General features: G+C 43.2%; 1 protein-coding gene across 5 annotated transcripts in view; it reads right to left on the bottom strand.

The window, feature by feature from the left end:
* The window catches only part of DIS3L2 (DIS3 like 3'-5' exoribonuclease 2), a 198,530-nt gene that overhangs the window by 57,744 nt on the left and 115,435 nt on the right, over window positions 1–25,351 (bottom strand). For all 5 annotated transcript variants that reach the window (XM_030496021.1, XM_030496023.1, XM_030496025.1 and 2 more), the window contains 3 exons: window positions 23,705–23,817; window positions 16,391–16,498; window positions 10,074–10,307 (listed from right to left, as the gene is read on the bottom strand). In XM_030496021.1, the coding sequence (XP_030351881.1) occupies window positions 10,074–10,307; window positions 16,391–16,498; window positions 23,705–23,817 (455 nt within the window). The remainder of the gene's footprint in view (window positions 1–10,073; window positions 10,308–16,390; window positions 16,499–23,704; window positions 23,818–25,351) is intronic.

A 25,351-nucleotide genomic window follows, 5' to 3' on the forward strand; every position in this document is an offset into this window, starting at 1 on the left:
TCCTACTATTGTGGGTCAGGTTCTACTCTTACATGCTAATCAGAAGTGCTAGCTGGATCAATGGGCTTTCTTCTCAGAAAAACAAGGAGAGTCTTGAGATTAAAACAGAGACCTTGAAATTGAGGTGAAACAGCAGCCTTAAAGTTAATGCAAAACCTCCTGTGGATTCATGGGACTGAGAATTTCTCAGTCAGAGGGCTGATCTCAGCATTGGCATGAGACACCAATAAGCTACAGCTCTGCAGTCACCCAAGGTCAGCCCGATGAGAGGGATTGAACCCATGAGGCGGCCAGTTTCCTTCAATTGTTGAGGAAGGCACAAATTAAATTTTGTTGTATTCAGGCTAGATTGCTTTTTTGAAAAACCAAACAACAGTGACTGCTTGGTTAGTTGTATTTCTGTGACAGAAACAAGTTTTTCAAGGCCAGTTAAAGGAATTACCCACAAAAACCCCTTCACAGTGATTTTGCATGGCTGGTTTCTTCCAGGTGTCTGAAGTCTCTCAAACCACTCTAGTCCAACAAACTCTTGAGGCTATGTTCTCACTGCCTCCTTGCTTAGTTTTCAAGTGACCATCAATTTAATGAGAGCCCACCATAGATGGGCAACGGACTGTTGCCAGCTTGGTTGGTAACTAATTAGTACACATGCAATATATCTGCTACCAGCCTAGATCCAAATAGCAGAATGCATTTCCTTCAGAGGGCAAAGTTTAATAGTCAGGTTTTAAGGCGCTGACAATGCAACAACTTGAGAATATGTATTCTGGGGAGAGATGGGTATTTGTGCCTTAAGATGCAAGCAGGAAGCAAGCGGGAATCAGTGTTTCACACCAGTGAACACAGTGCTGCACAAAGAAGGAGCATATTCAGGGAGAAGGTCCTTCCCAAATTTCAGGAATGGACAAATCTCAGAAACAAGTGCGACGTGGACCAACAACTTTATCTGAGATGTCATGCTTCATGCTCCCATTTTATCCAATTACATATTCAAGGGAAATCTACAGAGTTATGCTCATAAGCTTGAACAACTTCCTTATTACCATATGAAGACGTAGAGAAGTGCAAGATAAATGATCTAGACTACCAAAGACAGATTCAAAGCTTGCAAAACAAAACCAAGAAGTTGCTCAACAAAACGTACTGCCAATGAATCACTGCAAACTTCAGCAGGGCATCTAATTTCAGTAGTCCAAGCAGGACTTGGACTTCGAATGTTTAAAGATGAACCCAAAAGTGGATTTCAGAAGACGCTGGCTTCCTCAGATGGGGCAAGATCAGCTCTATCCTCAGCTCAGCTAGCTGGAATCTTGGCTAAGACTCTTGTAGCCTCATTTCAGAGGAAGGAAAACCACAGGTGCTTTCTGAGCTTCTTTGTCCTTCACCATCCATATGCTATGGATGAGAAAATATAAAACATCCTAGGACTCAGAAGAAGCGATCATGCCCAGAGACACCTGATAAAAGGAACTGTGGCCATGGTAAGCAAGAATTTTTTCCCCTCTCACTTTGGAATTGAAATGAGAAATCACAAAACTGCAATGTCTGAATCTTTCATCTCCTTCCAATTGTTGTCTTTTGTCATTATACAATTAGCCTTTCTTCCATTTACTATTATGTGAAACAGAACTGGTTCTGACAAAGAACTGCTACAACTTCACCTATGGCAGACTCATCACATTTGAAGTTACATCACTCAACACCCAGTGACTCCATCTAACGAAAAGATGGATTGGCCGTGCAGTCAGCTATAATTAATACCTGAAAAAAAACCCCTTGTCAAGCCTCTGTTCAAATACATGATCAACGGAATCTGAAACAACGTCTGTTCATTGCTGGGGAAGAAAACTACCATCAACTGTAGGGCAAGACTCTCAGAGCAATGACTCTTTCCTCAGTAGAAAATGTAAAATAAGAACTTCCTCCCAGCAGTCACCCCACATGTACCTCTACACAAATACATGTTTTCCTGGGTTTTATCTGTATTGCTATCAGAGACACTGAAGAACCAGCTTGTTTCTGCTTCATTGAGAACCAGTTTTTCCATCCTGAACCTCTCTCAATAGTAGCCAGCAGAAGCCACTACTTCTCTCCCTACCAACCCCAAAAATACCAGTCAGCAGCTTGCTCAGCTGGATCAAGCACTGAATTCTCTGTTTATCTTAGCTATCAGCTTCACATTTGAGATACATTCCATCGCTAAGCCACCACCTGCCACAGATGCCCTCCCTTTCCCCTACAGATGCTATTTGGCACTGTATGAGGTCCCTATGAGCAAGTGACCCCAGGCTGCCTATCACACTAGCACAGGCAAGACCTAGTCTGAGAAAACAAGAGATGTCTACTTCATGTGTGAATGTGGAGTACCTGCAAACACCTTCAACTCTACTTGCAGGTCAGTGTGAGATGGCTGCCAACTCACCTCCCTTCTACAATGGCTGATCACCGAGTGGATTCAATCAAAAGAAAAAGCCAAGCAATTAATAAAGTATGATGAAGTACTGCCCACTACAACTTTGTCCTGTGCAAGCAAGAGGGACTTCCATGCGATAGCAGCACACTGGCTTGGTCCTGGCACATGTAGACAAAAGCCTGAGAACTGAAAGGACTGGGGAGAGAGACCACTTGTGAAATACACTGATAGCTTCTGCGTTGCAGAGATGTGCTGGCCACAGTTCAGCCCTTTGTGCTGATGTGGCTTGTTTCTTTGCTCTGCACTGTGAGAAGTACCTGCGGGGAAGTGGGATAAAAAATGTCTGATCTTAACTGGGCCAGCAATAAATGGTAGAAACAGAAAAGCACCAGTTCTTATTCAACAGCTGTCAGTAATAAATGTGAGGAAGAGAATGGTCATCATTGGCCTAAGGCACTGGATTTGCCCTGGCAATCAGAAAAAGGCTGTGCTGCCAGCTCTGCCACCGACTCACCATGTGAGCTCAGGCAACTTCTTCACCTATTCATGCCATTCGCATTGCCTGGAAAGATGAAGCCATCCTCCCCTCTGATACTTGCTCCGAGGCTGGCAGACAAAAGAAGCTGTTGAGGTGTCAAACAGCAACTCAAAATTAAAGTGTAAGACCCCTTTTCTTCTGAGAAGTTTCTAAGCTTGCAGGTTGGTGGTAGGTTTAATAAAACTCAAGGGTTAAGCGGTGTTTGTTTAGAAGAAAAATGCTCATACATCACCACAGAACTTGAATATCTGAGCTGGTGGCTGGAATACTCACTCCAGGAAGAATAAAGTCATAACCCACTCTTGCATTACTGATGGTAAATTAATGCCAGAGCACCACTGTGTGGGGAGCTCCTTCTTGGCCGTGCTTGCCCAGACATCTGGCTGTGGTGGCTCCCAGCACAACACTCTACAGCCGAGCCCTGTGCTCCAGCATCCAACTCCCCCCTCCTGTCGGAGCCAGCTTGACCACTTCACCACCTGCTCCTGCTGGGACACAGCTGCTCAGCTCTAAAAGAACGATCAGGGAACAGTGGGACATGTGCGAGGACACCAATCCTACTCACACCCCTGGCAGGACTTCATTAAACTCCCAGGGCAAAAGACTAGGTTCTTTCCACTCAAAATCCTAATTTAATCAAAATATTTTAAAAGCTACTGGCAATATAAACATCTCCATGCAAGCAGGCAGATGCTCAGCCAACACAGACCCCCACTATAACATAACCTCACAACACCTCCTTCCTGTGTGCAACCTTGGGGTGTGTGCAAACTGCTCCACCTGAGCCATTAGCTGTTCCTGACAACAATGATGACATTTCATATTTGTCTGGCAAAGTACATGTTCCCCTGTGGTACTGTAGGAAAGACATTTTGAAAATCATTCCTACTTTCTTAACGCACCTTTGCAAATGCATTTCAATTACTCCTGCAGGAAAGAGCAGTATCCCCCAGTAGGAAGCTGCAGCCTTAGATGCTCATTTTGACATATTAACTGGGGCTATGCAAAAGACATAAAATCTCCAAAGGAAATTAATCTCCAAGTACATCCAACATCCCCCCAGCTGCCTTGTGTATTACACATTATAAGCAACTCTCCATAATGATCATATAGCACCTGCTGTCCCCATTCTGGGTATCAGTGATGTCTCTTTAACCAGACATCAAAGAGAAGGAGCAGACAATGGTGGAATTGTGATAGGAAGTGAATAGTGAATGCTCCTTGTCAGTCTGCATTTCCATTTATCTTACAGTACCATAGTACAGCCCACCCTGCCTCTGCTGTCACGTTCATGCACTGTTGCTGTAATGACTTCTTAAGGGAGGTATCATGGAGTTTTCAGGATTTCATAAATAGGTCTTTTGGATTTTCTCTTGGGCAAAAGCAAATGGCAAAGCAGGTACACACCTCAACCTACCCTGAAAGTTAATCTTGGAACCAAATCTGAGATTAATTTGGTACCAGTGTTACATTCTAGGTGATGAGCACCAGGACTTTCTCTTTGAGACTGGCCAAAAACCCAACAAAGCAACACTCCCCAAAGAGGTGCAGCCAGAGTCAGGGGTTGGAGCAAAGCCATTTACTCCTCCCCAGAAAGGTGCATGAAAGAGTGTGCAGGAGCAGCACGTACAACAACCATGGCTAGACAACCTAGGCATCACACCAGGGAGTACTCATGCCAAGATGGCCTTCCTGCCCCAACAGCATTTTAAGACATAAATTCAGATCATGCTATTAGGGAAAACATAGGTACATTCAGTTAATCGAGGTCTATACAATTTTACAGCCCTTTGCTGTCCCATCGAAACAGTTCTTCCAACCCAAAGTGTCTTCCATTCATATACTACTATATTGTATTTTGCACACAGTGACTGCTTAACCAGGGTAAAAATATTTATTACTTCCATGTAGCAAGAAGAAAAGACCTGAATGTTTACTATACAGATATGAGGCAGGAAATACGACAAAACGATTTCCCATAATTATTTCCAGCAGTCATTCATATTGGAAAATTTTAATGGTGATAGTGATTAATCTGTAGCTCTTGAGACTTCCAATTAAACAGCATTAGCAGGAGCAATTGTCTAAAAATATGTGTTTCTGTCCTATCCCATTAGCCACAACTAAATACGAAATTTCCCAACAAAATGTCACATCCTGCACGTACTGTGCCTTTCTTCCTCCTCATTTTACATGTGTGAATGGCTTGAGTCAACTTCTCAAAGCTGTTTCCATCAAGTAGGCAGAGTCAGTTCTGAGAGCTTCAAAAACTATCCAGAGCTGGTTAATGTATCCAGTATGCCATATACCTGGGTGGTTTTGGGCTGGTATTCTGCACACAATCTAGTGTTAGGGGTCTTTGTGCTTGTTTCCCTCTATTTCCTGCAGCAGAAATACTCTAAGACTTCAGAAGTCTTAACTAAACAAAGCTATTCTCAAATATCACTTACTTCCTCATTCCCAGCAGCCATGGGACAGAACCATAGGTAAGGTCTCCAGTGTGGTACAGAGCTACAACAATACAGTTTTTACTAACTTTACTACCTTATTCAAAACAAATGAGATCCCCAGGGAAAAGCAACCCTTGCTCAGTCGACAAGACTGAGCACAGCACAGTGACAGTGGCACAGCACACAGGCTGGGAGCAAGCAGAAGTGAAGCCATTTCATTAGCAATTCAAACCTTAAATTTGTGTAACTTTCCCATCTGTACTGTTGCTGTTCTTTTTTTTTTTTTCCCCTTTTCACACACACCTGCAAAGCTGAATGTCTGTTGCACAGAAAACAAGCAGAAAAGCTATTCTAGCAAACAATTCAATGCCATTAACTGGTCTAATGCAAATGCAGTTTGGGTTCTTCTCACAATGAACTTTGGTCAATGCCAGTGTTTTGAGCACCCAGGTATAAGTGCGCTGGCAAAGGCAGAATCACTGGCACAACAAAAGCCACCACTCAGCTCACAGGCAGTTGTCACAGAGACAGATAAGCATTCTGGGGTATTCTCATCTTAAATATGCACAGAAATCCTTTTTAACCTGTCTTCTCGTAGGCATCTTTCCTTGTGATTCATTTATAAACTGTTGAGGCCAAACAGAGAACCATTTATCAGCAGGTCTCCTTTAGGCAGGCTGGAGCTAACGCGCTTTTCTGCAAACTTGATGGTTTTTGTTAAAACCAAGTTTCTGATTCTCTGGCTAGCATTTCTAAAAGCTGTGGCTTGGGGAAGTGGTCCAGCTTCAAAATAACCTAGCCAGGAAAAAAAAGTAAAGTTGTGGGTTGTGCTCGCTTCAGTTTTTAAACAAGGTCAAATCCCTGCTCCAGTTTAGAGTGTGGATGCACCACAAGCTGTGAGCGAACAGCACAGGGGTGGCATTTCATGGTCCTGGGCAGGAAGGAGGCGGGGGGGAATACAATATTGTAAATATCTGAACATTTTTTCTCAAAGTCACAGCACAAGACACCTCTTGCCTTTAGGTCTAAAGCTACAGCTCCAAATGAGAAGGAAAAGAAATACATTAATCTCTCTCTGTGTGGACAAAGTTTCATAAGCTCCTTAGGTGCTTAAGGTGCAAAGACTTTAAACCTCTATAAAACTCAGTGCTCAGCTGCCTTTTGGAGCTAGGAAGCTGGCAGGCAGCACAGGAAACCATATTCTAGGGAAAGAGTCCCAGAAGGGGCCTATGGGGACAGTAAGATCCCACAGAGTGACATATGCACGGCTCTGGTTGCAAAGAAGGTCCTCAGACCCAAGATCCAGTGCAGTAGGATTCCTCTACAGACCTCTGCAGAGTCATGAAAGGAACTGGAGAGGGGCCGGGGGGTAAAAGAGTGACAGGTATGTAGGCTGCCCAGGACCGAACCGAGGCAGGAATTCAAAATTGCACAGCCCCCAAAAGACACATATAAACTGACACTGAATCCATAAATTTTAAGCTTTCAAGACTGTGTGCTACCTCTGTAATTTGTCTCAAGGTCCTCTGTGTGACCCAGATATGTAATTCCCAAGCTATAGGAAAAAAATAAAAAATAAAAAATTCTTCATCTGATGAGCTACAGAGATTCCTGCTTCTAAAATTACTGATAAAAGATTAAAACATGGGCAAGCAGATGCTGCTCTCACACTAGGTCATAAAAAAATCATTTCCCTCACCACGGCATGGCCTGTCTAACTCTGCTGCATCTTACTGGAGCCATCCTAGGCCAAGTGCAAGGACTTCCCTGGCCAACCAGTATTTTTGCTATTATAAAGGTATGCCCATGAATGGCTTTAGCTGCGAGATATTCTTAATTTTGGGGAATAAATCCTAAATTATACAGATATTGTGGGGGAGATCAATATCGTTCCAAAGAGAAAACTGAGGCAGACAGGGAGAGCACCAGCACAAGGCATCACGGCCAGTGGCAAAGGAGGACAGGAGATTCTTCCCCCCGTGATTTTCTTAATACCAACAGGAAGCACAAAAGCACATCACACTGAAAAATGGCAGGGTGTATGTAAGAAAAAAAAACCCACAAAGCATCACTGTTCAATCAGGAGTGACCCCAAGGTAGAAGATCTCAAACATAATGCAATGTATAGGAAGAGGGCTCATATCCCTTGGAAAAAAAAACACAGGAGTCATCCATGCCCAGCCACTCCCTCCCTTAAGACTGTGGGATGATCGTTTCCTTCATTCACATATTTATTTGGAATCTGATAATTCATTGCCCATAGTTTCCTGCTGGAGTTTGTCTTCCATTGTTCAGGATTTACATTACTCAACAGGAAATCAGTGAGAGGTCCAGTGATTAGAAAGGTGTGTTTCCCATTCAGACCTACCCTTGCTCACTTGCTGAGGGCTGGAAATCAGACCCAGTGCACAGCTGCGTCCATGGGAACTCAGGGAAGTGAGGGAGCAAAGGCAGAGGGACTCATCTCCTTCTATTAAAAGCTACAGATTGCTTTGTCCAGCTATGGAGATGGCTGGATATGTCCACACACCCATCCCTCACATTCTGTTTGTACTTGGGCCTTACAGTAAATGCTTTCTCCATGTGCTGGGGAGGATGTAGTTTATCAAAATATTACTATCAAGGCAATACTTGAAAAGAGTAAGTATGGTGACAGTGATCCTTGAACTAAAATACTCTTCATTCTCAAAGACCATTACTTTCACTCGGAGACTTGACAGGGGAGAGAGATTCTGTGCAACATAAAGTGCCACTTGTGAGATATAACTCAGTTGATCGTGTTGGTTAGGAACTAGGCTAAGTAGGAATCAGTCCTCTCTGGTGCCCTTAGCAGTGTCTTTTAACCTTGATCTAACAAATGATGCTCCAATATGTTCTCTTTAACAGCTCCTCTGCAACAGCACAGAGCAAAACAAACCACCACTAATCTTTTATGGAGTATCACTAGAACAGGATGCTTCCCTGGCCAAATCCTCCCATTGAAAATGTCACAGCTGTTTTAAAACATATTTTCTCTGAGGTTAGTTTGATAACAGGTACTCAACTCAGGCACATACAGTTACTGCCCAGCACTACACTGTGTGACTTGTGGAATGCAGCTGGTGACCTTTCTGGGCCATGGCTCCCAGTCACTGTGGACTCTTGTTCCAACCCAAACATCTCCAAGGCTTCCCAGTTAGCTCATCAAGTGCAAAGGCATTTTTATGTTTCTCAAACATTCAGAGTGTGCTTGTGAACAAAAGCCCAGCTTATTAGCCATTGAATGGTAAACCTCAAAAAGGGAAGCCTCTGTTCCTAAAGAGGTTTAAGAAAACTGCATGACTTCAAAGTGGGAGTCTGATTCCCAAAAATTAATTTAATATAACTTTAATCATTATTATTTCCTTTGAGCAAGGAGGGACCCTGAGCAAATGCCTCCAGGCTCGTTTATGTGTGCCTAACCTGTCCTCCAAGTTCTCCTACAACAGAAGTAGGCAAGATAACTTCAGACACCACAATACCTATACATATAGCCATATACCTATAAGCATATATCAATACTAATGCCTATAGAAAGTTTATCCTAAAATATAACCCCATCTCCTCTACTGAAACTCAGGATACAAATGTGTCATCCTGTCCATCACAGACATGGGGAAAAGCACACTGCCTCCTCTCCACAGCAGCTTCACCAGACTAAGCCACGTGCTCTCTTGGGGAAGGTCAGACACTTCTTGTGTCTGACTTAGACACTCCTTGATCTTGTTGCTCTGTAACGATTTTGTTGAAATTAAGAGTTTTCTGCAACTAGAGACAACACTACAATACTGAGTAAAATGGAAGGGTTACAACATACCTCTTACATACAATAGTCCTGTTTACATATCTCGGTACACTAGCCTCTTTCTCAGCAATATCCTTATGTTGACTCATGCTCATTTTGCAAAATGAAACAATAGTGTTTCCTTACATTAAGAGATTATTTTGTCTCCTGCTCAAGAAGGCCACTGGGTTCTATAAATTACTGGAACCTCCTATCCACAAAAACTGTCAGAAGCCACCTCCGGGCAGCTGAACTTCAAATGCAAAAGTATTTTTGCTGTGATAGTCTAAAATAACTGGATCTACTTGTAAAATAAAAATGACACATACCACAACTGATACAAGATTATTTAAATCACCCCGGACAGAAAACCTCCTCACTAGCATTTCTTCCTCTGAAACACACCCAACTCTTGTAAGTATTAGTTTAGATAACATTTAGTCATTCTCCTGCACAGAGTACTGCTATGAAAACTGGAAAACATGAGCATTGCAAGCACAGAAATAAATGTGGAGGATGAGCCTTTCACAGTGAAATGTGCACTAAGGATATCTGAACTGCTTGATAATGAATGACACCATCATGATTTGTTTTACTGTATGAGTTACTTACCCAGTCCAGCAGGGTTTTAGGATTTTGAAAAATATTGAAAAATTGACCCCTCCTTAAAAAACTTTTTTCTTTTCATCCTACTTAGTACTTTTGACACATAATTTGATGCTGCTCTTAAGAAGACATGGCACACAAACCTGCCTTCCTATTCCAGTCTTGACTTTCCCCTTGAGATTTTTTTTGATCAGGAAATTCTTAGGTAGTACAACATGAAATTGCTTCAGTGGAGCAGGAGCCCCTTTCAGGGGCTGGACTTACCTGGTCTAAGCGCAGAGCACCATCAATGAAGCGCTGTTTGCGGAGGTGCTGGGCGATCCGATGCAGGTTCAGCACAGCTTGCTGGATCTCGGCTATTGAGTGCTGAGTGGAGACAGGGGGTAGTTCTTCAGGTGAGAACACTTTCCTAGGGCTTTCAATCATACTCTGTGCATGGTCATAGCTTAGCTTCACACAGGAGCAGATGACTGTCCGCCCAAACCATTCATCAAGGATCTGCAAAATTGGAAAGTGTAAACTGATGTAACGGTTTATTCTTCCAGTGCACAAAAGCTTGGGAAGTTGTATAAACACTGGAAGGAATGATATCAGACCTCACCACTGACTGTGAGGATCTTCTCATACTGAGACCATCAGGCCTTTTGCCATATAGAGTCTCTAGTGTCTAGTAACATGTATATGCACAATATATTGTGCATGTAGGGAACTGCTTAGACCTCCCTTCTCTACCTGATTTCCCTCTTTCATAAAGCTCAAAGAACTACAGCCCATTATAAGTTAAAATCGGTCAGCTGACTCAAAGATTACTAGGTGCAGGAGTGGCAACAGGCAGATGCACACAGAATAGTAGAATAGTTAGGGTTGGAAAGGACCTTAAGATCATCTAGTTCCAACCCCCATGTGCAAGAATGTGCAAGAACGCTGGGCGATGGAGCTGGTGAAGGGCCTAGAGCACATATCTTATGAGGAACAGCTGAAGGAACTGGGGTTGTTTGGTCTGGAGAAGATGAGGTTCAGGGGGGACCATATTGCTCTCTACAAGTACCTGAAAGGAGGATGGAGAGAGGAGGTGGCTGGTCTCTTTTCCGAAGTACGAAGTGATAGGAAAAGAGGAAATGTCCTCAAGCTGTGCCAGGGGAGGTTTAGATTGGGTATCAGGAAAAATTTTTTCACCAAAAGGGTGGTCAGTCATTGAAACAGACTGCCCAGGAAAGTGGTGGAATCACCATCCCTGAAAGTGTTCAAAAAACATCTAGATGAGGCCCTCAGCGACATAGTTAGGGGTGGACTTGGCAGTCCTGGGGTAAAGGTTGGACTGGATGATCTTAAAGGTCTTTTCCAACCTGGTTGATTCTAAGATTCTAAGAAAGGCTCTCCTATCTAAAACATAGCAGATTATATTCCACTCCTTTGATTAAAGTGTGACCAACAGGGAATGAGAAGCTAATCTTAAAATACTCTGGTTTCATGAGTACTGCAGGAATCCCAATATCTGACTAGAACTTGTAAAAGTGCCTGAGTAGGACTTCGGTGAGTCTGGAGGAAAGATGGCCATTCACTGATTTTGTAATCTAGAGGAAAATAACCTATAAATCACCTATAAAATTATTTTATTTTAAACCAGAAGCCACTCCTATTTAAAACTCTGTAACAGAATGTAGAAGTAGCAATTCAGAGTTATTTCTTAAACTAGAAAGGAAAACCTGTTTTCAGCTGAGATATATACGAGTCTAAAAGCTCATCAAGCCAGTAAGAACGTGCAGAAAGACAAAGGGCTGAAGGCTCTTCAGAAAAGTCAAGAGCCTTGGCATGAGGGCTCTGGAGACAGATGCAGTCTGCAATAAACCATTCAAAGCACAAGTGCTCAGAGAATGAATGGAGAATTGTAATTCTGCTTTACCTACAACTGCCACCTTACCCCTTCATCAGCACAACAGGACAAGGTAAATTCTGCAAGTGACAGTGTCCAGGGAGAACAGCCAGCTCTCTCTCTGACAGACTCATCAAGGACATTGCTTCAGAAAGGCAAATCCTCTTCTTAACAGAAAAGTACTGATCCCCAAGATACCTTTGCTGCCTCCCTCCCTTATGCCCCATAGAACATATGTGCAGTAAAACTCTGGCTCAGAGCTCTGAAAGTCGCAGGGCATTTAAGCTCATTTCTAACTCGAAAGTGTCCCAATAGTGAAGGTGCAGGAAGTGATGTCTTGCAATGTGAAATGCTCTGACCCCCGGCTCATGGTCATTCTGTGTGTGCTCCTTTCTCTGTGCCAAGGACAAAGAAAGGAAGAGAAAGTGACAAAGCTGGACAGAGATGCTGTGACACTGCTGGCAGCACCTGCTCTGCACTCTGACGCATCCCACTAAACATGGTTCAGCTTCTTGTGGTGATGTCCAGTAAGACAGCAACATCTGATGAAATCTGCTGAACGCAAAAAAACTCTTGATATTAAGCAAGCACAATCTCTGATGTGGAAGAGGCTGCACTGCTCTTTAAATTATCCACTTCCAGCGAGTTGAAGACTATTAACCAGTTGGCAATAGAGATACTTCAGGCTTCAGTAAGACACGGATGGTACTCAGGCACCAAAAAGATGGTGTTCCTTGTTGAGATGATCTGGAAGCAAGGCTTAGCAGCCTTCATTTCAGTTGAGCAGTCCTATAGACCCTCCAGTTGTAATAGGCAGCTCTTTCAACTTGCTGTTCAAACATTTTCAGGCAGTACTTCTACTTCCCTGCTAGTTCTTCCATCTCCAGCTATTAATTTCTGCATCAAAGGTCATAATCAGTTCTGGTCCTCTGTTATATTATCTCACACTAAATATTTTCTGCTTGGAAAGCACTCTCATTTTGCTTGATAAAGTAGGTGAGTACATGTGTGTTGAAAAGGGTTAAGGACAGGGCACAAAGCAGAATGGTAATTTTGAAGAGAAGCACTTTCCCCAATCCCCAACTTACTGCTTAAAGCCAGCTACATGAGTTACATGATGCTACATGTTGCTTTCTGCCACTGGCTTCCAAGAGCTCTCTCTGTCCCTTGCAGGAGACAACAGACTGGATTTCCACTCTGCTGTTTGAACATGAAGCTTTCAGCAAAACCTCATTTTTCCGCTTGCTTAGAAGAGGCCAAATATTTCAGACCTCCAATAACTTCCTTGTAAGATGAGAGATACAGCATATTGGGCCCATAGAATTTAACTAGAACTTCAAATCTCAGGCAGGCTACATTCGGCAAAGCTTCGGGACAAGCAGCCCATTACTAACAGATGTTAAACTTCTTATATTTCTCTGTTTCCTCAATTCCTTTTCTGTTCTTGATCTTTCAAAGGCAACCAAGCAGCATGATACAGAGTGCCCAATTTTCATTCCCGCAATGGCTCTAACAGGTGCAAACTGAACTGGACAGTGACAACCCTGAGAGATCTCTTACTAACATACCCAATAAACACCTTCTCACCAGGATTGCCTGGATGCATTAAACACATGTAATGTAGGCAAGGAATGGAGTTCAGATGCATTTTGCCCTGTGCAGTCCAGGAACCCCTGTGTAGTGAGCAGAGCTGCCAGACTCAGCCTTGGTGTGGCAGGCTAATTTAACATACCCACCATCCAAGTATTTCTTGGAAATGCCTTCCATCTCTGCCTTCAGTGGCCATCCAAGCAGACTTTGGGTAACCACAGCCTTGCTTCCCTTGTTTGGAAACCCCACCAGAGGAAGGGGCAAGCTCTGCTTCTGCTGGGAAAACTGCACAAGGTTGTCTTACCTCTTGTACCAGTGGCTGATGGATGGGCAAAGCAGTGCGGAGGAGCAACATTTGGGGGTTATAAGCTGGGCATTGGAGATTACAACAAGCAGCCCACAAGTCTAGTCTGCAAGGTCTCCCCCATTACAGCACGACTGGTGCACCCAGACTCCAGATAGTAGCAGTATGTGAGATATTTGTAGGATCATGTTAAGGCTTCCTTCAGCTCTGGCCACTTTTGAGAAAAAGCTGTAGTCCCCAGCACATCATGTGATGGCAGTCAGCGTGGCTCAGCCAAAACCCTCCCATGAGCAGAGTCCCTGGTGGTGCAGGTCTCTTTGAGGGTGTGACATAGCTCTGCAGGAGGCCGAGGACTTTCTCCACACAAGGCAGTGTCTGTATCATGTCCTGTTTGATGACAGCAGTTTTAAGCCTGGAAGACACGTTGTTTGTATAGGTTGTTTCAAAGTCAAGCAATTTTTCTTCCTCACTGGTAGAAGGAACCATCAGGGCTGTGCTTTAAACATCAGCAGGCAACAACTTAAAAAGAAGAGTTGCACTGTTTGTTTTCAAATATCTTTCTGCTGACTGCATCCAAACAAGAATGTGCTATGTTGTTCCTATAAACACCTAGCTCTGCTTCTGAAGAACAGCAGATGAGACAATATGGTTAATGCCTCTGCCTTTGGAAAGTCATTTCAGATACATCATGTCATGCTATCCCACTGGAGTCCATGGAGCTATGTGGAGAACTGCTCAGGCAACGTTTTTTTACAGTCAATGAAAACTAGAAGAGAAAAACTCCAGAACCCAAAAGCAATAGAAACAAGTGTGTGCCTGTCTCCCAGAAAGGGCTAAGCCTGGCATTATTTTTCTAAAAGAGGCAACAGTTAAAAATCTCCTGAACTTACCAAGAGCCACATTCAGTGAGGAATCTACATGACCTTTCCTTGGGAGGTATATTAGCTGTAGACTTACTTGTTTCAGAATAGTAAGAGTGGGAACTCAGAGCAGCTCTCACCTCTAGTAGTGCTGCTGGGCTTGGCTTTGCCAGCTCAAGGCTGTGAACTGCTGTGCACATGGGGTGCAATGAAGTGCTTTTTGGCCTCATGCATCCCGCACTGAGGAATGCCCTGTACTCAATGTCAGTGTTCCCACTGCTCTCCACCACCAGCTAAGGTTCAAACACCGTTTTGGGGCCTTTGACTCACCTCCCTTTCACCCAGCAAAGCCTGCGAGGGCATGTGATCCTGTTTACACTGAGATTAGGCTGTAGTAATATATAGTAAGACCTAGAAATACAGGAGGCACATTCTGTCCCAACTCAGAGATAAGCTGTTACAAGAATGCCCTGCTGGGCAAAAGCCCTACAACGACTTTTCCTCTTGGAAGGAGTAAATTCTTCTCCAGCCTTCACCTGATGTTCAAATCAAGTGACTTCAATTAAGACTGCAGTCCTCAAAGGCCTCCTAGGAGAAACCAGTTTGCCAAGATGGCTGCAGGGAGTCTGCTTTCCAAGGGGAAGCACAGTCACAGCCCAGACCCCTGCTCCTCCAAAGATCAGCTCCCTGAGCAGGTGTAGGGCAGATGCTGCAGCTCTTCTGTTTTCTCACTAGTCACAGAGGGTTGGTCTGAACACTGTTTGAAAAGCAAATAACGTATATATTGCAGGGGACAAGAGATAAGATTTAATTAAAGACTTATTTTAATTAAGACTTGACTATTTGCTGTTCAAAGACCACTCAGAGCCAATAAAAGGCCCACCAAGTAGCTATTATTAGAAGGCCTCATGACTAATCATGCTGTCACTATAGGAAGTGGAATGCTTTTCACAATGAACAAATAAAACCCACCTCAGTGCCACAGCAGGACTCACTGGAGAAATACAGATATAGGACTGCAACTATATTTTGCTACAGCACAAAACAAGATTCAGTATCCTTTAGGGCAGCATGGACAATAATAAGGAAGTAGAGTTAATTTTTGTGAAAAATGATGAAATTGGCACAAGAAATACTCTCCACAGAAAGAGTTGTGCATGAGCAGGACACTGGTTTAAAAAAATAATTCTGACTACAAAAAGTGTACTTCACATAGATCAGAGGGTCCTCTGGTGGTAGCAGTCTTTAGCCCTCCTTGATTAGTGAGAGGACCCTGTGATCACCAAAGAGGAGATTGCTAGGGTTACAAAGAATGTGGGAGAGGATCAGGGAAAGAAATGAAGACTTGGGGAGAACTGGCAGGCAGCTGAAGGCAGCTCACTGCACTGATAGACAGCCTCCACACTGCTGCCAGGAAATAACACATGCAGAGGACGGAGCTGTGCCTTTGCTGAATATCATGCTTTATTTGGATTTGTGTAATTTGCAGCTCTGAAGAAGAATGATATAGTCTGTTTACCAGAGATGTCACAGAGGGATACTGCCCACATCCACTGCAGTGCACAACTGCCTATGTGCACAAGGCAGGGCTGGAGTCAGGGGGGAATATCTTGTCCCACCCAAAGCATTAGCTTTGAATTGCTGCTGGAGGTAAGACATTACATGGATGGGTGACCTGACAAGGAGCAGGAAATTCTCCATTCCTGAAATTCACACAAATATTCTTCCTTTCCCCACTATGTTGTGACGTTATTCTAGTTGAAGTTCCATGGTATCTCATCAGTAAGACAAGATACCGGAACAGTTCTACATTCTCCAGTATTGTTCACCAATAAGTCCTTTCCTGTCCACCTGGGTGTTAAGGAATGGCATTTTACCACTCTGATTGGAAGGGTAGGGGCTGGATACCAAGGGAGGACTGATTAGCAGGATGGCTGCCTGTTACTTGAGGTACCTTGCCTTCTGGAGTCAACTTCCACATCACAGAGAATGTCAGTCTATCTTGCATGGGATTGAGACTGCATAACTCCTCACAGAGCAGCTTGGGAAGCATTGGAACCACCTGGAAAAGAAGAGAGCCTTGGTGAGATATGGGCTTTTAGCAGAGATTTATCTGTGGCCATGCTTCCCTGATCAGTTGGTAAAATACACGCCCAACAACACACAAAAGGAGAAAATGCATTAAACCTTCAGGATCATATTCTCTGTGCCAGGAGTGGCTATGTCATAGCTCCAGGATGCACCATGCATGCCAGAGGCACATCACGTAATGAATGGCATGTTGGCATGGAATAAGTAAACCAAATCCTCTGAAATGAGAGGAAGTCCGGCACGGCTAAGGCTACCAACACTCACATCAGCCCCATCCCTCAACGAGACCAGAAGGAGCTGTCAGTCTCCAAGCTGGGAATCATTCCCAGTGCTTCCCTTCAAGGAATGGAATATGCACCCTGGAGCATCCTACATCCTCAATTATACAAACACTTCACTCTGCAGCTTTTAAGGTCATAAAGTTTGCTCAGTTTTCCAATTCTTTCCCATTGCCATTTTGGCAGCAGGAAGAATGAGGAAGGCTCAACATGTCAGGAGACTTGATGTTGAAGAAGCATGGTCCTCAGAGTCAGGAGCTGAAGAGCTTGGATTTGGGAACTGTGTTTCTTGCTTTGCCACTGAATACTGTATAATGAAGCAAGTAATGCAAGTCTGTTCCCTGCAAAGCATAAATGAAACTTCTCCCATGCATCACCGGAGTGGTGCATGGCTTTAATAAAGATTGAGCCATGCTTTGCAGCATGGACAGGAATGTGTAGATGTTAGGGAGATAAACAAAAGCACCTGGTTTATGACTATTTAACATGGTGTTTGCAAATGGAGGGATAACAATTATTATTTTACTATACTCAACTGTTAGAACAAAATGTCAGCCAATAGAAATTTCTGGCAGGGATTTTTTTTTTTAACCTGTGTCCTAACTCCTTACAACTAATCAATATTTCTGCTGCTGTACACTGAATTACCAAACCTGACTACAGCAACAAAGCAAAGGCTTTGAAGCATAATCACACTAGACCAAACCTGAGCAGCTCCAATTGTTTCTACCATCCCTGAGTTATTTCCCAAGTGAAGTCTGCAGTAAAGATAATATTTAGCAGCTGTTTGATGAAGCAAATCTAATTATTAGAGTTTCATATTCTTATTTCTCATTTCATTATTTACCTCTGTGAAGAATCAGTAACTGCCCTTAAAGAAGAACCACATTATTCCTCGTTTATTTTGAGTGGCAATGTGGGCTGGTGCATTCCAGAAAAACACAGAGAAATGCTCTAGTTACTTGCCATAAAATATTTTAGCTATTTAATTTAGTTTCCAGTTTGATTGCTCTGTGTGTCACCCTATAAATAGAGGACCAGCAGGAAGCGACTGACATGCAAACCCCAGCTCTTCCAAACTCTGTGACACCTATGTGGTGATTTCAGAGATAACTTTTTCTAGCTGGATGCCAGGGGAACAAATGTTCTTCAAAACAGTAAGAAAAAAAGTCTTCGGTGTCCATTGCTTCTCAAGTGCATACACTTTGTATTTACCTTTTGCTTTGAAGGAAAGACTCTCAAATATTTAATCGCATTTGTGGTTTAGCACCAGACGACAGCTATAAATCCATTCTAATTGCAGTACATATTAATACCAAAAGGTTAACTGTACAGTCTGTGACTGTCAAGGAGTCACTTGCAACATGAATCAGCAGCACTGGTTCAGCTGGAAGGTCACAAGGGCACAGATTATGATAAGCTGTTTCCTGCAACACAAAGGCCGTCAACTCTGTTATTCCAGTTGTTAACAGTACGTTAACAATACTGGTACATTCATAACTCACAGATCCAGTACGTGAGCTCTGCCATGCTGCCTGGAAGGACCCATACCACAAGGTTATGAGTTTAGCATGAGTGGTGCCAACCCATACCAGAAAGGAGAGAAAATAGCTTTATAGACTATCGGAAGTCCCTGCCTGCCTAAGACCGCCCATGACCACCATGAGATCCTGAAGTTCAGGTCACAGTGAACAAAGTGCTAGTAATTTAATAAAAGCTCCCATGCCCTTTTCCACCCAAATTAAAAGCTGCAGTTACAGCTTTTTTTTTGTCTCCCCTTCTCTGATTATCTGATAATGGTCTGTACTTATTGAATATTTCTGTGCCTTGGTGCATCCTCTTTCCCTTCACACCTCCTGCAGCAATAACAGTCTGCTAGAGAAATGCCTACATGATACATGAAAGCCCACCCACAAAGAACAGCAAAACGACAGGATGCTTGTTTTAAGTACACTTGAACAGGATTAATATTCGATTCAAGAGGCTATAATTCTATGGAAGGACTTTCAATGATGTGAAACACAAGCAAAGCTTTAACTCAGATCATAATTACAGCACTAAACACTCACCAAGCAATTAGCTGTAACAAACCTAATGTTAAATACAGAAGCATCAACCTGTGTTACCCTTGTTTTACAGGAGAGAAGCGTTAGGCAAATAACCCAAGCCATGGAGGAAGTCTCACAGGAAAGCAACCTTTTCCTGGGCTCAGCAAATACATACATAACATAAGACAATGTGACCTTGCATTGAAGGTAATTTCAATTTTATCCACCTTACTGAATTAAAAGAAGAAACCTGTTTTCAACATCATGACAGTCTTGGCTAACTACCTCCCCCTCAGCTTTAACATCACAATTCCTCTTCACAGTCGACATGGAGAATTAACTGACTGTCGCAAAGCACAGAAGTTTAAGTTATAAATACACATTTCCTTTTTCCTTAACATGATATGGTCACAGGCTGAAAGGATTCTTAGTAGTTGCAAGCCCAGCATTTAACATACAAACATGTCACAATTGTGTCACATTCAAAGAGTGAGATGTTTTAGGAGTTATCCCAGGAGCTGCCCAGAAGGAACTTTTGCAACAGGATTATCTCCATCTCTTTCTGAAAGAGACACAGGATGAGAGACTTCCTTAAGCACATCTTTAGTGCCCAGATTTGCAAAATATCAGGGTTGCATAGCATCGCCTCAAATATCCAGAGGTTGCCCCGCATCTTTTAAATGCTTTGCCCTTCCTGTGACTGTCTGCCAAGAGACACCAGCATCTGCCAGCTGCCCTGTGGAGTGCCACAGCACGCAGAACTCCAGCTAGCTGAAACACTGCCAAGGGATATCATCTCCAGTGTGAAGTGGTTTCCTTAGCAAATTGTGAAGGACATGCCTATGCTGGGGATCACATCATTCAGCTCGATTTTACTGCACGTGGAAATAAAAGTCACCTGGGCTTATACAGGGATCATAAAGCTGGAACAGGGGCGTGTATAAATGTAGTTGAATCTAGAAATGCAGTTCAAGACACCCAGCAGGGCTGTGGAAAAAAACGTCCACAATTTAAAAAAGGACCTACATCCCCAGGAAATCCTTTCTAACTAATGTATCATAGAAAACAGGGCTGAAGAAAGGCTTAGGTGGTGAGGGCTTGACTGGTTTTCATCTCCGTCTATCAAGTCAGACTAATAAAAGACATCATCTCTCCCCACAAGGCTAGCAGGGCTCAAGAGATACTGGAAAGGGCATTTCTTTGAGTGAAAGGCTGATATCCACAATGTTTGCAGCTGTGGGTCTGCATTTCAAATCAAATCACAGACAGGATTTCTGTCTCCCTATTTCCAAGTCCTACACATGAAATCTCCAGTGCTACCATATGCGGCTTGAGACTTAGTGTTCCAGCACTGCCTGACAGCCTCACTCCACACATCGGCTCTCGCCACAGGCAGCCACATGCCCCAGCATGTCAAAGTGGTAGGCAGCAATGGAAAACCAAAGTAAGAAAAGGCACTACTGGGGCTGGGGGGTTCCCTACACATCGCCATCCTGGCATTATAAAACACATGGACCTGTAAACACAGCTGGCCACACCGCTTAGCTCCTCTGCGTTGTGATTTGCTTTGGACACAGGAAAATCTAACCTTCTGCTTGTGAGAGCCATTGGTCTGGTTTATGTTGCCTCTTTGGCTAATAAACTGCTTCTGGAAACCAAATGCATGTTTCCAGCATCGGACTCATTACTAGAGAGCTGGGCAGTGGGAGGGAGAACACACATACTGGGATGATAAAACTCCCTGTTCCCTTTAAAATCAGAAACATCTGCTGCAGCCAGGACTAACTCACTGGCCAGGTTCAGAGCGGGTTAGCCAGAGCGGCTCTCATCAATGGGCTCGCTATAGGAACTTTTCAAGGAACAAAAGGAGAAAACTCATCAGTCAACCAAAGGGAAAAGGGAACAAATTCTGGTTAAGAATAAGCCCTTAATTTCACAAAGTCACATGGGCAGTTTTGCTCCCTTCATACAACCCCATGCTGCTGGCATCCTTTGGCTGCCTGCTCATGCTTGGTTCGGGCTGGTTACGACCACCCCTGACTCCCAGAGTGATCCCTTCTCCCACTGCCAGTCCAATGGGGAGGGATTGTATTAACCGAGAGTTTCTACCAGCTGCTCTCCCCAGAGCTAGGAGGAGGATGCCAAGGTCCAACAATGGCGTGGGCTCAGCAAGCCTCTTGCTTATACACTAAAAGACACTCAAAGGAAATAGGCAATCTCTTTATGAGCCAAGATTTCTGCTCAAGAGTTGTATCAACACTTCCATGAATTCAGATTTTGAGCAACTCTTTGTTACTCAGCCCGAGATTATCAAAATATCAACACCCTGACAACCTGCTGGTGTCAAAAGTGAATGTCTCGAAGTCCTTGGACTCAACATGAAGATAGGCTTACAGTTCTGATCTTTGATCTCCAGTATAAAATAGAACCAATAAAATATTATAGGGATTTATGGCTGACCCCTCACTCAAGCTGCTTCACACCTAAAATAACACTGTAAGATGTGCCAAAAAAGAGGAAACTGTTTAGGTTTTCTTGCTTCTTAAAACCTGATACACTCTATTTCAAAAACTTTTTGACTTCTATTAACTAGACCACTAGCAATTACACAATAACTCCCCTTCTGGGTACAGAGTTCAGGAAAATTAAATATGTGGCTTTATTTAACTTCCTTGGGAGGATTAGCATGGTGCTAACCTCTAGCAGAATCACAGCTGTCTTAGGAAACAGTTCCATCAAAGGAAAGCATATTTTCTACAAGAGTCCTGCTACCATCTTGTTTCAGACATCCTGGCTGCTCTCCTTTGCCCATCTCCTCTCTCCTTTTCATCTCTTGCAATTAAAATATTGACCATTTCATCATCTAACCTAGTTTACACTCCTAAAACATATTTTCTGCAGGGCAGGAGTGTGGGTAAAACACTAATTCTGACTGCTGGGCCAATGTAGTTACAGAGCTATTGAAGATTACAGACAACAGATAATTTATGTTGGCATCACACGTGACTGACTGGTAGTGTTGGGGGGAAAGCGCTTTGAAAGAAAATCTAACTAGCTTTTGTATTCAACTAGATTTTCATGAAAAATGTCTCCTTTCTACATGAAAATCTTCCTTCTCCCTTTAAAAAAAAAAATAACATGCCTTCAAACCACAGTATTTTGACTTGGAAATACTGCCCCAACATCTTCCTGGACTACAGCTTTGTTGTCCTGCAGTGATAGCCCCCTTGGACCAGCCCACATCTCCCACAGTGAGCTATGGCCACTGAGACATCCATCAGAGGGGGAAGCAGAGCACTGCAGAAGCCAAAGGCTTATCACTGGAGAGACTGTAGGATTGGGAAGACTCTGGTGTCAGAAACGCTGTTTCCATGACATATACATTGCTTCCCACTCCTGCAGACAGCAAGTCACTGGTAACTGGTGTTTTCCAGCATGGCCATTCCTTGGTCCCACACTGCAGCACCTGTGTGCTGCTGGTCTCACTACCACCAACGCATCTTGGGCACTTCTGCATTGCTATCACGGCTAATCCATGCAACCCACACCCACAGAGACAAAATCTACCAGACTCACTGAGACCCCCTGAAGCTGTCTCTTGCTACTTCTACACAAGGAAAGTTACAAAACAGCTACTAAAGGTTAACAGCTTGATATCAAACCAGTAATTTGATTTCAATAGTAAAATAAATCATTTTATTATTGGGAAAGTGTGAAGAAGACATAGTAAGCTACTGGAACAAATATCATTACAAGACCCTCCCTGGATAGCAACCCTGGGAACATCCGGGAAGGGAGGAGAAGAATCACTCCTAATCCTAAGTAGCAAGTAGGATATGTTTATACATTTTACAAAAGATACCCTGTCATCCCGGAAAGGGCTGTGGAGACAAGGACTTCAGCCTGACTGAATGGGAGTGCGGGGAGAGACAGATTAATCTGCTCCTATGAGATCGCCTCAACACTTCTCTTCATGCAGCTGATGCCTCAAGCTGACACAGGATGCTAACAGCCAAGTTTCCTGGCTTCCCTGCATGCACAGTGCTGGTGTAATCTGATGAGCTAGGAAATGTTTCTGCACATTCAACTGAAAATGAGACAGCCACAGACAAAACCTCGCTGTTTCCTTTCTGATAATGTTAAATTTTAACTTGTTCATTTTTAAAGTTTAGAAGTCAACTTTCAACTTGAGTTTAACATTCGATTCTATTACACTAAAATCTGTACAATTGCAAGTATCTTCTCACTACATGATGAAAGAACACTGTTTCTCCAGTATTTGGGACACCCAAATAAAATCAGAGTGTGAAACTTCCATTGTACCTCAGGATGTTAGACTGATGTCAGACAGGGCGTTTTACACCCTATTCTGCTATGCATCTACTTCTGGAGGGATTAACTAGTACTACTGCGCTGAAGACAAAGACAAAACTCTCTGCATCACCACAACCAAATCTGCACATTTCAAGCTCCCAACAGCAAAACAGTCGAACCAGCTTCGGTCTGCCAGGCGTATCTCAGAATAGCACAGCGCAAGCATCGCTATGCAGCTCTGGGCCCTCAATATGCTCCAGAGCAGCAGAGTCCTGAGCTGGCAAGCCCTCGCACGCTCGGGTCTCTGCCCACAGACATAGGGTCACAAACTGCTGCTTCATCCTGTGCTTTCTCTGCAAGCTCTGAGGTAGTTAGCAGCTACGTTAGCTCTTGTGTTTGCATCAATGTATTTATTTTTGTAGGTTTGCAATAACAGCCAGATTTTGACTGTGGGCATCTGAAAATGAACCTTGCAAATGAATTTACGGTAAATGGAAGACACACTTGTCAGATGAAAAAAGGAAATATTGTTCTTACCTTTTGCACTAGATAGACACTAGTTGCTCTTTCACTCGCTACTTTATCCAATGCTGTTTCTTCCAGTACAAAGTAGCTTACATCCGCAATGTGAACACCCACTTCAAAGTTTCCTGAAATTGCAGAAGAAAGTCAGTAGGCTTCAGGTAGAAATGAACTTCTGACATACTTAACTCTGACCCTTTTCCCCCCCTCTCCCAGTGCTATTGCAACTTTTTTGTCTTATACCAGATCTCACAAAAATTATACTTCTCTCCACTTTTTCCATCTGAGATGAAAACTGTGGTCTCTAGGGACACTACCAAATTCACAGCCACTGAGGCTACAACACATGAGTGAATTCACATACGAGTGAATTCTCAAGCACAGCAGTGGATATGTGAAAAACCTTAAATACCATACAGATAAGTCTTTCCAAGAAGCAGCTTGTAATAGTGAGCCCAGTTCTCATCTCTTTGCTGTCAGACAACATTAAGCAAAAATATGAGACCCCACCTTGCAAGCATACAGGCAACGCAGGACATAATTTCCCAGGAATGGTGCAGCTGGTCACACATGCTTTTGGGTTCTCAGAGCTGCAATTGTTTCCACTTCACCCTGCTTGAACTCAAATTGCTGCTGGTGACCCAGGAAGTCTGCAATGACTTTGGATCAGGCTGTGCAGAAGAGCAGCTTTCCACAAGCAGAATACTTCCACCGTTATCCTGCCTTCCCTTCAGATTATGCTTTTTATCCTTTGATTAGAGTCCAGTCTAGAAGTACCTTAACTCAAAAGTTAGGCTAAAGAGAAGTACTACTGAGCTTTATCATAAGGTTTTAGTAATAATTTGGATTTGGAAGTAGTGATCATCCTCGGCTTTGGAAGTAATTAGTACCTTGGTCCAAGAAATTCTGGTTGGCTAATCCTCAAAGAAGCCTATTGACCTTTGTTTTCTCTGGAAGGACTGGGCTAGATTTGAGGTGCTTATTTGTAGAATAGTTCTAAGTGCAGTGGGTTCCTAACTATAACATTTGGTTCTTTAAAAGAATTCACTAACTAACTTCTTGGTATCTATAAATATTTTTTCTTTCCTTATTTTTTTAATAAAGACAACATAATAAGATACCACACTGGTGACAATCTGTTTGTTTAGACACCTTGAAAAGAATATTACCAAACCCCTTCTCTAGAGCATCACATTTTTGAATGGTTCACAGCTGCCATCATTATGCAGTATATCTGCCTGTGTGTCCTTCTGATGGGTACCAGTGCTAAATTTCAGCAGAGTGGGAATCGAAATGTATACAGGCAAAGAGGAAGCGTGAGAACGTTCAAAATCACATTAGGAGAGCTACTCAGACCACTGTGCTCCCAGCTGGAAGTTCAGGTAAGTAAGCACCAACCCACCCTGTGTGACTGACTGAATTCGTGACAATTTTAACCTAACTTTATTAAGCCATGTTTGCACAGCACTTAGAGTACATAAAGTCTTATCTTGATTTTTGAGCTGCTTTTGTACACTCCATAGAGCAAAGATGTAAAGGCAGCACAAACACACATGGAAGACAGGAGTGCTGGGGTTTAGATTTGTCCGCATAACCTACAGTCACTGGAAGGTCCTGCAGAGAGTAAATATGATGGCAGCAGGGATAGAGGGCACTAATTCC

This window comes from Strigops habroptila, chromosome 8 (assembly GCF_004027225.2).
Source record: "Strigops habroptila isolate Jane chromosome 8, bStrHab1.2.pri, whole genome shotgun sequence".
In the NCBI taxonomy this organism is placed as follows: domain Eukaryota; kingdom Metazoa; phylum Chordata; class Aves; order Psittaciformes; family Psittacidae; genus Strigops; species Strigops habroptila.